Source organism: Aspergillus sclerotioniger (genome assembly GCF_003184525.1).
Source record: "Aspergillus sclerotioniger CBS 115572 chromosome Unknown BO94scaffold_21, whole genome shotgun sequence".
NCBI lineage: Eukaryota > Fungi > Ascomycota > Eurotiomycetes > Eurotiales > Aspergillaceae > Aspergillus > Aspergillus sclerotioniger.
Window position 1 is genome coordinate 443,858 of NW_020291011.1, and position 17,652 is coordinate 461,509.

At 49.1% G+C, this 17,652-nt stretch overlaps 5 protein-coding genes across 5 annotated transcripts; 2 read left to right on the forward strand and 3 right to left on the reverse strand.

Annotated features, from left to right (window-relative positions):
- Positions 1–54: 54 nt before the first annotated feature.
- BO94DRAFT_625978 (uncharacterized protein) lies at positions 55–2,612 on the forward strand (the record flags this gene model as incomplete). Its single annotated transcript, XM_025617326.1, has 3 exons — positions 55–525; positions 582–603; positions 657–2,612. The coding sequence occupies exons 1-3, from the start codon at positions 375–377 to the stop codon at positions 2,608–2,610; spliced, it is 2,127 nt and encodes a 708-aa protein (XP_025465481.1). The 5' UTR covers positions 55–374.
- Positions 2,613–3,895: 1,283 nt separating this feature from the next.
- On the forward strand, positions 3,896–6,352 carry BO94DRAFT_470409 (HET domain-containing protein; the record flags this gene model as incomplete). Its single annotated transcript, XM_025608334.1, has 2 exons — positions 3,896–5,521; positions 5,561–6,352. 2 exons carry the CDS (start codon positions 3,896–3,898, stop codon positions 6,350–6,352), a joined length of 2,418 nt encoding a protein of 805 aa, XP_025465482.1.
- A 647-nt stretch (positions 6,353–6,999) lies between these two features.
- BO94DRAFT_587624 (uncharacterized protein) lies at positions 7,000–7,386 on the reverse strand (the record flags this gene model as incomplete). Its single annotated transcript, XM_025615842.1, has 3 exons — positions 7,000–7,163; positions 7,216–7,247; positions 7,298–7,386. 3 exons carry the CDS (start codon positions 7,384–7,386, stop codon positions 7,000–7,002), a joined length of 285 nt encoding a protein of 94 aa, XP_025465483.1.
- Positions 7,387–13,797: 6,411 nt separating this feature from the next.
- On the reverse strand, positions 13,798–16,147 carry BO94DRAFT_151764 (Zn(II)2Cys6 transcription factor). Its single transcript, XM_025605803.1, has 3 exons — positions 16,037–16,147; positions 15,689–15,959; positions 13,798–15,634 (listed from the first exon to the last, which is right to left on the reverse strand). Exons 2-3 carry the CDS (start codon positions 15,772–15,774, stop codon positions 14,107–14,109), a joined length of 1,614 nt encoding a protein of 537 aa, XP_025465484.1. The 5' UTR covers positions 15,775–15,959; positions 16,037–16,147; the 3' UTR covers positions 13,798–14,106.
- On the reverse strand, positions 16,082–17,310 carry BO94DRAFT_537037 (putative short-chain dehydrogenase/reductase family protein). Its single transcript, XM_025612180.1, has 5 exons — positions 17,201–17,310; positions 17,079–17,136; positions 16,494–17,033; positions 16,267–16,450; positions 16,082–16,220 (listed from the first exon to the last, which is right to left on the reverse strand). The coding sequence occupies exons 2-5, from the start codon at positions 17,132–17,134 to the stop codon at positions 16,164–16,166; spliced, it is 837 nt and encodes a 278-aa protein (XP_025465485.1). The 5' UTR covers positions 17,135–17,136; positions 17,201–17,310; the 3' UTR covers positions 16,082–16,163.
- Between the last annotated feature and the right edge of the window lie 342 nt (positions 17,311–17,652).

A 17,652-nucleotide genomic window follows, 5' to 3' on the forward strand; every position in this document is an offset into this window, starting at 1 on the left:
TCTAGAATGGGGTGTCAGTGCGTGTAGGTCAAGGGCCAGTGTTGCTCCTGCCGTTGTTCACCACTCCCACCCAACTTCCCATTTCCCATCTCTCATTTTTCTTCTCCTGCATCATCAACTCTCCAACCATCATTAAGCGTTCTCTACACACCCTGTTCACCATTTTCAGCCAAGACAATCATTCACCCAGAGGTTAATTCCAACCATATCTTAGGAAACTGCATCTATTTCAACGTTACGGCACAATGCGGTAAGTAGGTCGAAAAGCCAGCCCTGCTCGAAGTAACCAGTATAGTTACACACATTCCTACGAGGTGGACTGGGAGTCAGAGCAGTGGTTGTCTGCCTGGCCGAAGCTGGTTGAGGAAGCCCCAATGATCTTTGAGGCTGCAGACGTCCTCATATGTGGCCCTGACTCCACCTATAGAAACATCACTCCCCCGATTGCTGATGAGCGACAAGGAATCATCTTCAATGGCTTTGCTCAGGAGCGTTGCGATTACTTGACCCTTTCCAGTGGCTCCGGTCAGACCTCTATCGACACCGAGAGTAAAGCATATGATGTCGAGCACACTTGCTAGCACCGGATTCCTTTCAAATCCGGTACGTCCTCGTCTCTATTGATTATTGCACACTAATGGGACCTTGCCACTTAGATCAACCAGCTCGTGGAATAAATTAGCATGGCTCGATGTGCGCTATCTATATGTGACTCTCTGGTACGCTGAGCTCCAGTGTCCGTGGGGCGAGAAGGAGGACAGCGTTTCTAGTAGAGAGAACAGTCCATCGTCCATCTCAAATCCCGCATCTCATCACTCACCGGATCCAATATCGTCAACCGACCCCATGGTCATTGTAGACCCTGATTCGCCACCTAGTCTCACCTCGTCAATGTCCACAGACCGCCCGGCCGATGAACTCCCTGAATTGCCACCTGGCGTCGGCTCGTCGGAGTTCACAGAGATTGAAAGCCGATTTGCTCCGATCAAAGAATGGCTGGGGCAATGTGAGGGAAGCATCGATCATGCAGAATGCGCAGCGCTTCCTTTCCAGTGGCGTAGCATTCCGAAAACAGCGTTTAGATTGATTGACATCGATCGGCGCTGTGTTGTTGATGCCCCGGAACACTGCTCCTATATTGCAGTAGGTTATGTTTTGAAAGGGGAAGATAACATTCAGCTTAATAAACAAACCAGCGCAACTCTCATGAGGCCTGGAGGCCTAGATGCCTTGATTTTTCGAGTAGCCAGCGTGGTCCAAGACGGGATCACTGTGTGCCAGGCGCTTAAGGAGAGGTATCTCTGGGCGGATTCGCTCTGTATCATGCACGACGCTCCGCGTGATACGAAGTTTCATAGTCTACGAATGAACCTGATATATGCCGGTGCCAAAGTCCTTCTGGCTGCCGTCTCTGCTAAAACTGCCAGTCAACGACTCCTGCAAGAATCATCCGTTGGGCCGCATGCGCTTTCGACCGTGGACTCGGCGGAATCCCTTGAAGCTCTGCTCACAGTCTCGCCATGGATGAGGCGTGCATGGTCCTATCAGGAAATGGTATTCTCTCACAGAGCTATTCTGTTCACCTCCCAGGGAATCTTCATGCAGTGCCAAGAGGGTACATACAACACAACGGGTACCCTGATCACTTCGCGGGGCAACAAGAAAGCTCAGGTAAGCACTGTCGGTGGCGTGCTGTGCAATCGAAGTCATGGACTCGACTCCTATCTCTCCGCCGTTGAAGATTATTCTCAGCGAGACTTCACAAAGGACATGGTTCGCAGAGATGCTTTCAGGGCCATCTCCCGAGGGTATCAAGGCTTAGTCGGGAATCAACCCTGGACCATTTGGTACGGCCTGCCCCTGTATGCCTTTGATCAAACCATCTGCTGGCGTACGGATCGACATCACCCCCACCTCCGTAATACAGAGTTCCCCAGCTGGTCCTGGCTGGGGTGGAACGACCGAGTCTCATTTGATCGAACACTCACTGGGAGGGTGCACACATGTCAGATGGTCGAGTTTCCCCACTGGCATCGGCCATGTCAATATCCTCGCAAGCCAATCCACCGGAATCACCAGCATGAGTTTGGCTTTCCCACAAGCTGCAGGGGCGTTTTCTGGGAACGTCCATGTCTACACGTATATGTTAGCTGTGCGCGAATGCGCATTGGTGATTTCTTCACTGAGTCAGACGGCACGAACGGGCTGTATCCTGTGTTTCGTCGGAAGGCCGCCCCTGATGAAGGGCCAGTTTCCTCAACTGATGTTATGGAGGGGCTGGTGTTATCCAGGGATTTGGGTGATGGGGACACGGCTAGACGCGAGGTCCATGATGCCGGGAGGAGCATCACACCCTTAGCACATATATGGTTAGATCGTGGCTGGCGGGAAAAGCATCATAAAGATTGGATCCTGCATTTCGTGGCTTTGACGGGGGAAAGGGGCTCGGATGAAGATAAATGGATCATCACGATGCTCATGGCAGTTGAGCAATTGAGAGAGGATGGCGACCTCGTGGGCTGGGAGCGTGTCCAGGTTATCGATTGCAGAATCCACGAGGATGAGTGGAAGCTATTGGGGGGTACTGGGGTCCCAATGCAGTTGTTCTGATGCGGTTCAAGCATCTCATCTTAGATAGATTTCATAGTTAGCTTTTCAAACAGGTCTGCAGAATCGATATTACTTGATGCAGCTACCCAATTACCTCGGTCTGGTGCATCTACCCAGTGATATTATGTTGGGACACAGAGTCTTCGTTCCGTCTGTTCTCCAGATGGCCAGCGGATTTCCGTTTTGGCCTACTGGTATAAACTTAACATATTATCGTTGTACCTCGCACACATCTTTGTTCCTTCACTCGTCCCACCTTCCATGATGGCATCGACACAGTACGTATCCAACCACTCACCCTGTTTAGGCATCTTCCGTTATGAACCATCACTCGGGTCAGACAACTTCCCTCGAAATATGGTTCATGAAACTTGTAGCGCCAAGCTACACTACCATCCATCGGCTACTATGTTATATTAGTCCTGGCTGGTTCATCGTACCTGATTGGTACAAGATGCGGTATCTGATTGGGCCTCATTTGTAAGCGTCACTGTTAGTGCTGACCGTCAGCCAGATACAACTGTCTCGAACCTTGCATTTCTTCATTGGGATATGGATTAAGGGAGTTCCTTGAGGGGGAGTTGGATCAGGTGTTAAAGATTGAATTCGCTAGTTGCTTACTTCGATGCTGTACACGGACATCTGGCGGAAGCATTGATTGGTGCCCTGGTGCCTTAATGCCTTAATATTTTGGAATCTGATTGATGCCTAAGGCGTCAGGTAGACAGGTCTAGGGTGATCCTTCTGGTCGTTATATAGTCTCATGGATGTGATAACTCTTTGTCAATTTCTGTGAGGTTCATACTCAGGGGTTTTAGGAGGGATTCTGGGCGCTACAGGCACACTAATCACGCCTGCGTGTCTGGGAGTCCTACGCAGAGCCACTACCAGCCCTTCGTGGAATCTCGTCTTCTTGATGTATTCTAGCAATCAGCATCAATCAGACACTGACGACATTTGCCAAGATTTCTTCTCTTCCTTCAAGCGCCGTATAGACAATAGAGCGTGCACCGTGTGACCCCGTAGATGCTGATGTGGCTGTAGCCCCTGGCTGGATCAAACCCTAGGTTTTTAGATGCAATCATAACAGATGGGATTGCACTCAAGATTCTGCTATCAAAAAGTGGCTCCCATTTTGCAGTGCGTCGATATGAGGGAAACATCTCAAGATAAGCGCTTGACGCGACTACTTCATTGGCTCCAGCTTGCATCCTTAGCGCAGCTGCTTCTTGTCTTACCCCGCACGTCGTTGGTCTTTTCCCATCCTCATCCTCATCCTCTCCCCATGAGTCGTTGGCACCCACCATCCTGTGTCACCCCGGACGTGGTCATCGACGGAGGAATCCCGCACTGCCGGGGATGTGGCCACCATTGCAACTGGCAAGATTGGATATCTTCAACGGTGGACAGTTGCGCACCACCACCAATTCCCCCCGATGAGCCTCCTGGTCAGCTGAACCTGAGGTGGCCCCCATCAGTACCTTACTTTCGCCCTGAAGACTCAACTGCTGGACCCAATGTCCATCAATCGGATCTGTCGAGCCGGACCTCCGATTCCAACACCGTGATCTATGGAGCGAGGCTCTCCCCGGAGGAAATTCGGTTGGCTGATCTGTCTCCTGGAGAGGAAAACGCCCCGATTCACATTTCTCTAGGCAGGCAGATTTTAGCAGGCTGTCTCGACTACGAGACCGTATCATACATGTGGGGCGGCGAGGATGGCGACTATACGCTCTGTTGTCCGGTCTTCGTTGGTCCTCACTGGGACCTCATGCTTCAGACCAAGAACTGCTGGGAAATGCTCAAGACCATGCGCTTTCCTGATGGAGCACGCACAATCTGGGTCGATGCACTCTGCATCAATCAACGGGATGATACTGAGCGAGGGCAACAGGTGGCCAATATGAAACGCATTTATGAGCAGTGCTCTCGAGTACTTGTCTATTTGGGCAATGATCTGGTTAGCCCGTCCAAGGGTCGTCCTTCTCGTCGTCTGCTCCAGGACTTAGAAGCCTCGACGCAGCCTGCTATCCAACCCCATGAGATTCTTCAACGCAAATATTTCAGTCGCATTTGGGTGATCCAGGAGTTGGTTCTACCCCACCGCATCATCTTCCGTCTGGGTGATACGGAGTTCTGGGTCGACTCGCGCACAATGCCTCGTCTGTCACAGCGGGTCTGGGGCTGGCAGTCTTCTAACGCCCCCTGGGTGGAACATATGACGAATGGTGCTCTTCCTGTACGTGGCACACAGGATCTTTTCTCCCTGACGGGACGCTCGGAGGCATCTGACCCACGCGACAAAGTGTTCGGGGTAGTCGGCCTATTTCCAGATGATTTGGAGGATCTCGCTACACTTGTTCCGGACTACAGTATTTCGGTCCAACACCTCCTCATTGGCATGTTTGCCTTCTCAATCATCCGGGAAAAAAGGGTCATCTTGTTCCTAATCGCACCAGGCCTGTCAACAACCGCATCCCAACCCTCCTGGGTTCCTGATTGGGGCCGCAGCAAGCATTGGCCGTCCTTATTTACAGTCCGGACCCCCACAGCCGACGAGTTGGCAAGCTCCATTCACCGCCTGACATCAACAGGTTATGATTCAGATCTCAAAGCATTTTGGGACAATTGTCGTACTTCTTACTGGGTCGCAGACGTCTGCGAACGGCGACCTTGGGACCAGGATATCATCGTGCATGCCCACACTGGAGCATTGTCCATCTGCTTGACGCACATCTGCGCTCTCCGTTCAACACCGCACCTTATTCAACACGTCAATTCCGTTGCTCTCTATGAGTTCCAAGGAGAGGTCGCCTCTATTTACCTGGCCTCCGAGCTCCAGTTGGATACTGTTCTCGAACCACTGCGGGACCATCTTTTCGTTCTCTTGCCAAACACTGACGATACACCTGTCATCTATATGATTCTACGCCAGTTGGACAATCCAAAGACATACAGTCTGGTCGGATGTGATATACACTTATATTTTGCGTTCCAACAGCGCGTCGGGTCAATTCTCCATCTGGCAGTGACCAGTGTTCCTGACGAGCTAGCGAATATGCGCACAAGGCTCGAAAGCCCGACAGACCATGAAAAGCTGAACTATTACAGGAACAAACCACTCATGCGCAACTTGTTGACATTCTTCCCCGACTTGAAAACATTCTGGGATATTTGGCCTCTATTTCGTGCCATGCAAGAGGGATACACATCTCCATTATTCCACACCTCCTATCTATCATGCGTGCACCCTTCCTCTCATGCACGGGTCTCTGACGGTTTCTTCGAATTAACATTCCCAGAAGTGCTCATGCGTCTCCAATATTCCCCTTGGGGTTTATTTTCCATCTCTGAGTATTCTACGCAGTACGACTCTGATGTCTTTGCCGACTGTATTCCCAGTGATTTCCCCACATCGCTCGCAAACCTGCAGGGACATTGGGAGATATACAATGATGGACAATGGAACGAAATTGTCCGCCTCTATTATCAAGCCCGAAGACGCCATAGTGATACTGTGGAGATGAGGGCTCCTACATGGCTGTTATGGGGTCTACTCGATGTTTGGTTCAAGCCCTGTGTTCGTCTTCAGCGAGTATTGGGATGCAGTGTCGATGAAGTAGAGGCGCTGTTACGACAGGATCATGTGGATGATGAGCTTCATTTGGTGGGGTGTCCACCACTGGAGCTGCAGGATGACTTTGGTGCTGATTTTAATACCTACCAAGTTCATATCCTGTAGGGAACATCGTCTACCATTAGAATTCGATATACCAATGTAATAATTTGGCTGTATCGACAGCGTACTACTTTTCGAAAGTCTCTTGAATCTCACACATACGCTCATTAACATTACGTGGCATCCCATGTGTAGGTGACAGGTCATATTTACCTCGGACAGTTTATATCCTCGCATGTCCCGGATGATTTCTCACCCGGATCCTGACTTACTGATCAGCAATTAGTGCAGCAAAGTCTCTCTTGAGATTTGGAAGTGATCAGGCCCTCGTTGGGCTTCACTACATGCATGTGCGGTATCCTCGACTAGTATGATTCCCACAGCATCCCAGAACGCACGTGAAGGGAACTATGAATTCAATTACCCTCTTCACTGATGCAATTCTCCTCAAATCAGCCCAAGTTACTCAACAAATTACACAGCCATCTACTAGACACCAATGCACTGCCAAGTGATTCAACGATCGCAATAACCAGCTTGCTCTCTTGAATTGCCATTAATCATAAATCGAAAGCCTCAATCATTCCAGCCACAATCTCACAGAGATAAACCCCGAAATTCCCAGCTCCAGCCCATCCGAGAGCTAATAATCCGCTCAAACACCATCAACGCCATCATAAACCATACCCTAACCCGACCAGTCATAAGCATCACTGCAGATCGTAGACTACCAGCGCCCGTTCGATATCCTGCACCGTCTCCTTCTCACCATAGGCATCCATCAGCGCCCGGTTTTTTCGAAGTCGTTCTTCTTCTTCGCGATCGTAGTGGTAATGTTTGGCTTGGTCTTGGTAGTAATTGACGACTCCGAAACCTAATTACGTTAGACAGTGGCAACCCAACCCCTCTTGCAACACAGCACATACCAAGGGCTATAGCGCCCATCAACGGAAGATACCTAACTTCATCAGCATCGCACAACACACCAAGCAAGGCCGAGAAACTCACCATCGACTCGGTTTCTTAAACGCAGGAGTCAAAGCAGGCCGCTTGATCAAGGGACGTTGCGAGCCGGTAGACGAAGCGGAGAGATTCATGTTTAGTAATAGGGTTTGGGAATGATTCGATCAATATTCAGTTGGTTGTTGCAAAGCGGATACTCCCTATGAATCCTGGGGAATGGCTGGATGTATTTATAATAATAGGGGGGGGGGAGGGGCCCATCTGCCGATCACCCTTAAGTTCTGGGGTTGGGGTCGGGTGGTATGGTAAGGTAACCGGATATGGCATGATCGGGAATTCGTCATACGATGGATTTGCCGATCCCAACGTCAGTCAACAACATGCACGCATCACATTGTTGAGTTGTGTCACTGACCCGATCCCGGGGAATTAATAGAAAAGAATTAAGCATAATTCATCAAGATTACACCATTTCATTCCCAGACCCGTTCCATTCTCGATTGAGTGGCGAGATGCGGCAAGTGACTGGTTTATAGTTGGGGTGAATCCGAATTACTTCACGGGTTGTGCCCTATTTATTGCCCCTCTTTGCTTCTGTTCTTTTCTGCTTCGTGGCTGCATCTTCTCTTCGTTTGTAATCTCTTCTCTTCTCCTCCAGATTTGGGGGCTTCTAATAGGCCCTACCCCGCTTTTAGGATGCGTAACGCGAAGCACTAGCTGCATGGCTTAATATATATTTTTGATCCCTGCTACGGAGTACTATTAAAGCCGAGGCTGGATTCTGCGTTTGAACATGGACTCATTCCTGCATATGCTGTCATTGCCACTCCCTACTATGTGAGACCGTTTGTGATAATCTTTCCGAATACACAAAGCGAAATCTTCCGGTTCATTGCCAGTCTTTGGTTCGATACCTTGACTACATACGACAGATTTCCTGACTTGGTGGAGCTTATCACAGCCTAGGAAGTGTGTATATCCTTCAAAGAAATGGAGAAACTCCACGATATGCTGCAAACGTACCCAAATCAGCTGGGCATAGAGGAAGGTCGTGGGCCAACTATAACCCACACAGGCGTCTTGCGGTGCTTGAAGCACACAAATCAACAAAGATTACTGCAACTTGCTATTCTGCAGAAACTCTGCGTGGTCATGAGCTATATTGCTTGATTCATCCATGAGCTTGACTCGATATCCCATGCTCATGGACAAATTGATCTCTTCCTGGTATGGACACATGGATCTCAAAGGTCTCATTTTCTGGATTAATCCGCTCCTTCAGATAAAGACTGTACAACGTTGTATATCGTGGTTTAGAGAACGAGGTTTATCTCACAGTATACAATGAAAAATGGGTGCGCATCACTCGCTCGACACGTTGAACCCTGTCTATGGATCTGGGATGATCAGCGGATGGGACTACCATAACAAGATCGAGAACGATTTCTAGAAAATTACACAAATCCCCACGCATCAATTAAAGCCACCTTCTACAATCCACAGGCTTACCATACGGTTCTCATCAGCGACCATTACCACCCGAGACCGATAGGATTGTCCTCCGACACCGATAACCCCATGGATATTCTCCGTACCTCTTTGCCGCTTCCACGTGGCTCTTGTTGCTCATGGGATACCCCTTCGGTTCTCCAAAGGGACCTGCATCGTCTGTGGCCTTGGGATCTTATTGATATCGTTCGAGAGGCCTAACTCTGCCTTGCTGAGGAGCGGGTTGAGTTGCCCCCGTGCAGGTGGCCCGTCCTCTCCGGGATAAAGTTCAAAAGCTAGAACGATGGGCAAAAAGGATCCTTATTGAGGATGATACTGTCCCGGTCCAATGGGTTCCTTCTCTTCCTCATTTTTCTTATTATGATCTGGGTGCTTCTCTAGCATGGTCTTCTGGTGTCTCTCCGGAGGACGCCATTGATATTCCTGACTCTGGGGATGAAAAAAGTGCCGAGGGCATGAGAATCGATACCAGCTTAGAATTAGGGGGAATAGCTGTGTGGCAACCAGCTGCGACTCTCGCTTTTTGTGAGACTTGCGTGGAACGGAAAGCAGGTCATCAAGGGTTCTCTGCTAAGGAAAAGGCTTCGTCTCCACCGGCCAAAGAATCCCTAATACTTCTCCTCCTAGGCAGGCTAAGAAGGTGTCAACCCTGTTCGTTAGACAGCATCGCAAGCATGCGCCCTAATCAGCCAGGTGTTCTATCAACAAGGCCCACTGTCCCCCACGCACGACTGTTGCGCTTTCCGATACGCTTCGCGAGTACAACGGGGAAGCCTGATACGGATATTGTATTCATTTACTGACTTCCTAATGGAGAGCTACCACGAAACATAGAGGGATGGGACAGAGCCCTGGTTTTCCTAACATCGATACTGTTCAGCCTTTGCAGAAGCATATGGCTTCACCACGGAGCTAAATGAGATACCTCTCTCACCATGGTAGAATACGACACTATGGTGGGACATGGATAATCCACTACATGTTACCATGCATTCACAGATTGGTAAAGACTATCCAAGTCTTTTGGATCGCTATATCTGCACATAAAGCTATTCGAAGCACAATGTTTTCCAACCACACTCGAAATATTGCCCCGGAGGGCCGTCATAGCGGTAACTATCCCTCTTCCGATTGGAAGACTAAGATGTGTCGCTCTAATCGATATATAAAACAGCATCAAGCACAACCTACACAAAACACCTTGTCAATCGAGGTGCTGCAGCGACGAGGCCATGCAGCTCTTCCGTCCATGTTGCACCCAACTACAGACACAACTTAGGCTACTTACGAGGAGGATTTCCATTGGATTGCCGGTCTATGTTCGATGAGCAGGCTGGATGGTCACTGTGGATCTGTCACTGAACCAGAGTGACCTATGGAGACAGCTAGATAAGAAGCTACATCATGGTTCGCAGCTTCCCGTCAATCATACTTCCACGAAACGAAAATAAAAACGATGGATATATGAGGGATCATTCTCTTGGTTGATAGACCATCGACATGATACACGGGCTGGCAACACCCTTGGGCGTCGTCGCTCGGTTCTCGAGGGGACTATACCTCAGAAAAAACTAGCTAAGCCATGAATATACACAGAATGGCTGATTTACACCTACATGGGTGTGTGATCATCGACATCAAGCTTTAATGAGCGCCTGGAGTTGTAGTACTCCTCAATTAGCAGCGGCCTTGGGACTTAGGCCTTTTGAACATGATACAGGATCCATGACGAGTGGGTAAAGCATCGTGGCAGCAACTAGACTTGAATCAAGGAAGCAGCTGCTCATTGGGAGACTGTGTACGAAGCGAACTCATTGAAAATGTGTTCCTGTCTTGAAAATTCCAGAACACACTTCAGAGATAATATGTCTGTGGTTTATTACCCGGCTGATCCATGTGAAGCCTCGCTTCTGGAAAGACTTCACCACGGAAGAAGACTACTGATATCTGGATCCATGATTCTTCTCGCGGGTACAAGCTTTTGACATTTACTGGAAAAAGAACAATCTACTAACAGCACAATACCTCCTGTGAGATTATGTGGTATTGAATCAGAAAAAGATCGACCGCCAGGATGCGTAATCATCGCTATTGACACTGATCCTGTCGCTGGATGCCGCTGCTCAGACCTTGTGGTCATATGGGGTTTCTCACCGCTGGGGGTTATGCAGCATGATTTGAACAGTTTCAAACGGACTAGAAGGCGAACTGGAGTAGGTCACTCACCAAAGATGACAAAAATAACGCCGAAGACTAGCATCTGGTTGTATTAGTTGGGAAGATTGTCTACGTTCTGTGGACGATATGACATTTCCTTTGGACATCCACAGCTTGATGGTACAAACTACCCATCATGACTTGGACCACTTTGTCTTGCTGGTCTGACAACTCACAGCTGGACTGGATCCAGATGGATGAAATGCGGTTCATCGTCATGATAGTCATCACGGACAAAAGCTTGACTACGAAATACATTATACTTCACCAGCGATGATACTCAGTTGGCTAATCAATGGGACGACTGACACTTCGTCAAACGTGTTACTTGTTCTGTCGAGCTTTTACACATATGGGGGAAAATCCAGGATAGTCCAGCACTAACTCACCAAGTTATCAAAGCATCCGAATATAGCTGTGGCGTTGGATACCACAACGACCATGCATGATATCCCACCGAAAGCCTTCACAAAATCGCAATTTCACTCTCCAACTGATTCCGTTGGTACCAAAACATCCAAACAATGGACAGGTTCAACACTACTGTCCCAGTACCATATAAACAACGAACCCTGCATGAAAAATCTCTATCGTCATCTCGCCAACTTCACAAGCACGACTTTACAAGACATCGAGGCGCTATTCTTCCAAGGAATGGAAAAACGTCACCAACAGGAGGAAACGCCCGGGTACTATACCTATAAGCACTCTTAGATATACCGGTCCAGCTATACTTGCCACATTGTTCCCTCGAGATCCAAAAAACGTCTCCCAAGATTTATAGACCTCCGGTCTCAAAGCAACCAGATAACATTTCCAATCCCCCACAACATTACCAGCAGCTTCATACAGAAAGCGGAGGGGTACCACACAGACACTTACCCGAAATAAAAGTCCTCCAACAAAGCCATGGATGCTTTCAATGAGACAGTTTCCTGAAATTGCTGGTCGTGATGCTTGTCTATCTATTACTCCTGGTTACGACATCAACTTGACCTGAGTGGTGTACACTAGCCCATTCCCTAGCTATATCTGCGAATGATATGGTCATAACAGTGGTATGCACAGGGACTGGTCTTGATGACTCATCTGCACATCTAACTATATGTCGGTCTTGCAGCTGCCGCTGGTATCTGTCTGGTTGAATAAGTCGAGGAGCAGGTGGCTTAGACACACTGCCTCTAAAACTTGCAAAATGTTCCTCTACGGCTTGCATCAATGTGCAATGTATGATCCAGCCAACAGATCCTGTCAAGCCACCAACTTCAAACTCAGTGGTTGGCGGCATCGAGAAGACCTCGATGACAGCACATAGCTAAATTCCAACATCCTCCATCGACTAAGAGCACCAACCTGTCCCAACCAACGGTGAACAGCATCAACAAGCCGCGGACTAACTAACCCACAGAGGCGAAATCTAATCCATGCTATATCTGAACATGGCACTGGTCTGAACCAGAAGCGAAGGACACCAAAAGGAGAGGATAGAGCTAGCAAACGCATCCACTCAGAATCAGCATGGTAGAATATAAAGTACGCAGAAAAACCAATCTATGGCCCTGTATATGGACATGGATACATCCATCCTTTGAAGAGACTTTGTCAGTGAGAGAGTGTATGTTATGTATATTACAACAGGACACCCTTTTCCCTCTGCAATGATCCACAGTGGTCAAAGAAGCAACAAGATGAGCTCACGAGCTTCCCCGCAAACATCCCAGGGAATGAAAAGAACGGGATGACATCGTCACCTTGCAAGCATTAAAATATCCCCTATGGGATTTAATACGATAAACCCACTGATGGGTGGGTGGGTGTTATATCTCTGTCTCTGTTACTATCCCCATATGCACACTGGAATATCATCCACCGAGAGAGTATCCCAGGTCGATGCGATATAGGATCAATTGATCCTGGCACAACACAAAAGCAAAACCCCTATATCCCTACAACAAACTCGCTATGCAATCCATCATAGCAGTTGGCTTGATTCCTCAACTTCAGGAAAGAAACCAAGCCAATTCTCCAAAAATCAGTAATAAGGAATCTGACAGCGCCAAAGATCCCGCAATGACCAAATGATCTAGAGACAATACACGCTGTCTCGAGTCGAATACCCACATCAGAACAAGCTCTCATTCTGTTGGGTGTCAAACAGAAGCATTCAACAGTACAACACACGGATATCAAGATCCCAAGTCGGCTGTATATCTACCTACCTTTTCTACCATGTCTTAGACGTTCATACATTCATACACAAAAGCGGAATCAGCTACCAAAAGCGAGTTTATAAATTGGAAAAGACTCACGTGGCTAATTTAGACCTTACTACGAACTCCCACTTATCAATATTAAACAACACCGGATAATCTGTCCCAACACTCGCGAATTCGCTCCCAAAAAACCAACAATCGTCACGATACCTGCTACGAATCCACGTATTTTGACTATGCGATGTGTGGTGTGGTAGGACGATAAATCAGCCACACCATCTGTTTTGTCATTATCCATCAGGAATATCACTTATATCTGAGTATCAGGGTTGACTTTATCGGGGAGCGATGAGGATACATAGTGTGGGGTTGGCCTCGTATGAGAATATATAGTACTTATTAAAAGCGAGGAAGATGTGCTTTTGATTGGTGTTTTTAGTGGGTTTGGTTATGGATTGTATCTGGTGGACTTTGGGGAAGGGGATTGGTTTAATAAAATTCAATTTGTTGGAATGGGAATAGGAATCAAGAGATGGTGATGATCTTGTGTATACTGTTGGAAACTATTCACCTTGGGGAATTGTTCCACTAACCTGAGAGGTATCTCTTTTGGTCTAGTTGGGAAATTCTGTCATATACTGGCTGGTAGTGTCTATTGATAATACTCATATCGGTAAAGGGGATATATTACGGGTAAAAAAAAGGTATTCTGTTAGTATTGTTGCTTCGAGGACTAACGGGCCTCTATGGTATGTTGGAAGGGAAAACTGTCATGGTCTCAATTAGATTGATTCGGGTAATCTCAAGTATCGTCATAGATGGAAATTTCGTGTGGTTAATATAGGAGAAGGATTATTGGTAGTTCATGTTATGTGCAGAGGGGTAATGGTATATTGAAGGCTGTGCAAAGGTCATTTACAAGCAAGACAACAACTCATTAAGACGAGCCTTTCGCATCTGAAGTGCCCGCACACAAACCCACGTCCTCATGTACTCGCTCGCCTGCAAGACTTCATCCAAATAACCTGGTCGACCTCTTGTGATGCGCCATCGCATATCCTCTATCCGTGACCATAAATGACTACGCTCCTCATTCATGACGGTTGCAAATGTATCCGGTGAGGAAGATCCAAGGCTTAGTTCCTCTTCCAAAAAGTCCAGTCTAACATGTTCGATCGCTTGTAAAGCAAGCCAGGCCGAGTTGAACATCCCTTCACAATGTATCCAGCGATGCAGTTCCTCGGTTGCTTCCAGACAAACGTCATAATCATGGCAACTGAGTACAATGGCGTAGAGACAGGGAAGCAGACTGGGAAACAGAGAAAGACTCGGGCACTCGGGCGCCTTGCGGATGATCGACTTGAGGTCGCCCAAGTGTGCTCGGTAATGAGGCGTGAAGCAATCGCGGACCGGACTATGTCTTGGTAAAAGACAGGTACTCACTTCCAGGACCATATGGCGTTGGTGGGCGTGAATGATATCAACCCCCCTCTGTTCCTTCCGACTCAGTTGAAGGTATGACGCATAAAGGGGCTCACACAGGTCTGCAAATCGAATCAGATGAGATAGAAGTTGTCTTTGCTCGGACTGCAATGCATCGTAATTGGCCATAACCTGCTCCTCGGTCAAGGGCCAACACTGCGCCACGAACCCGTAGGCACCATACATGAACGGAGCAAAAGCCCGTTGCGCATCGAAAATACTATGGAATCCAAATGGAAAGCTCGCCAGCCAGGAGTATTGATCCACCTCGTCGTCGAGACACAGGACCATTCCCTGTGCCCCGACGAAGGGGGACTGGATATCTAACTCAGCGAATGCTGCCACCAGGCACGTCTCGACTGGCGATTCAGACGCACCGATGAGCTGTCGATGAGCACGGGCCTCTTTCAAGATTTGCAAGCCACTCCGTAAATGCCGGCAGGCATTCTCGTGGTGTCCTGATAGTAACTCCAGGAACACATAAAGCAGACAACAAAGTAGCATAACCTCCCTCAACTTCGGGTCTTGTGACGAGTGACGTCTATTCAATATACCAAACGATCGCAAGGATTGATCCAAGGCGAATTGCTGCCAGGTGCCTTGTCGGGCCTGTCCAGGCAAGGGAAACCCGTGTCCTTCTGCATCTTCATGAACGGCACTAAGGGCCACCGCCGCGTGGTATACAGCGGGCTCGGAGTAACTCATTTGAAGAACCAGCTTTCTCCACAATGGGGAATCGAACATTTCGAGAAGGGTGGGGATGGTGTGGTGCTGAAAGTATGAGAAACATCGCCGCTCGTCCGAGGTCATGGCCCAACGAAAGCCATCCGTCACCTGAGGCATCACCTTTCCTCTGGCTGCAGGAGGCAACCGGTGTGAGTCGTACCCGCCGCAAGCCCAGCCGCTGGACGTACAATTTTGACATGCGCCAGGGGTTTCGTCGCACTTGACACGACGTGCCCTGCACTGTGCTTAAGCAATGAATTTTGGTAGGTGTCAGAGAGCGAGTACTCACCGACAGGAGCGGCAGCCCGTTCTCGACCTCTTTCCATAGGCCCTCTTCCGCTGTTTTGTAGGTACTGTTGCTGATAAATGGGTCATGTTGCAGGACTCACTGAGGCACCAGGTGACGAGGTTAAAAGAAGATTCCGGGGAAGAATGAGGGGCAGTGACAGTACGGCACGGGATTAAATCCTTCGGGCTGAAGACATTCGACGGATCAGCCTCAAGGCATCAGGACCTAACGCAGGCTAAATAAGCCCCAGAATCAGCCAGGAGAAACGGCCCTAAAGCAGGCTAAATTAGTATCCTGCTTGATACCCGACAACTCTCCCATGATTGGTCAGGAAACCAGTAGACTGACCCGCCGGGAATTAATAAACTACTTGGTTCTGATACGATCACACCTCGCGGAGATAACATAGCTATCATTAAGAGCACGCTCGAGTCTTTCATTATCGTCACGGCAGTCAAAACATATGAAGCATGGATTAGTGGCCCAAGTTCTGCGGAGCAGCAGTAGCAGGTCCTTCCGGAGTGACATAAGCCTAGCGGGGTTAGTATATATCTCCACAAGCAAAGCATCGGGCGTACCTTGGACATTCCACCATCGACAACAAAATCACTACCGTTGACGAAACTGCTCTCATCACTAGCCAGAAAAACAACAGCATGGGCCTGCTCAATTGCCTCCCCGAAGCGACCCGTGGGAAAATGCACCTCGCGGCGGAAGCGCTTGGGCTTGTCGTCACCCAGCCAGTCTTGCAGCAGCGGAGTGCTAAATTGTTAGTCAGTATACCTATTATCAGGAATAGACTTACTTCAACGGAGCCGGACACAAGGCATTGAATCGGAATCCTTCCCGGGCATGCACAATGGCCAGTTCGCGCGTCAACGCTAGCACGGCACCCTTGCTAGCCGTGTATGCCAGCTGAGGCGTGGCACTGCCCACCAAGGCGACCACACTCGCCGTGTTGATGATGCTACCCTTGGTCTTCTTGTGGCGGCGCAAACTCAGCACAGCATGCTTGCACCCGAACCAGACCCCTTTGACGTTGATGTTCTGCGTGAGATCCCAGATCTTCTCGGGGGTATCGACGGCATCCGCATCATCCGCGTGCATGATTCCAGCGTTGTTGAAGATGACATCGGTGCCACCCCAGCTGTCTTGGGACTCGATCATGGCCTGTACTTCGGATTCCTTCGACACGTCACACTTGACAGTTTCGACCCGGGACGCGGTAGGAACCACCTCCTTCACTTTAGCGATGGCTTTCTCGAGAGCGGGGGCGGAGATGTCGGCCATGAGGACGTTGGCGCCTTCGCGGGCGAAGAGAATGCTAGTTTCGAGGCCAATGCCTCTGCAGCTGGTTAGTATATATAGATAGAGGTATTGGGGATCGTACCCTGCGGCGCCGGTGATGATGGCATTCTTGCCTTGGAGACGTCCTCTAGCAGCCATATCTAGTTCGTCAGTGCTTCGTGCGGGGTAAGCGGAGAGGATGGTCGCACTCTGGCAACAACATACCTGCTGACAATTGATGATGGATATGAGATGATACCTTGACGAGGAATAAGTCTATCGTCTCAGCAGCAATAACTAGATAGGATCCCAGCTGGAGCAGAGCAGGAATTGGAGAGACAATGACGGCAGGGATGCCAGGAATGCGGGACAGTGGGTCCGCTTATCTAATGCCTCCGATAACGATCAGGCACGCAGGCCACCATGCTGGCAGCGTGCTCGTGTGCCTGCAGCAAGCTGTTAATCTTGTACGGAGTGGATTTCATCAATCAATGGCCTCAACCCAATGGTATCTACCCATCACTGACCGCAGCTGATAAGGATGGCATCATCCCAATCACGGGGTCCCGGATCAGCCATGCCCCGTGACGCCCGGCTGATAAGCAGGCCGCCCGATAAGCGGTGGCTGGCGTCACTGGCATCCCCCTTCCTCGATGCCAGCTGCGGTCAGCACTCTC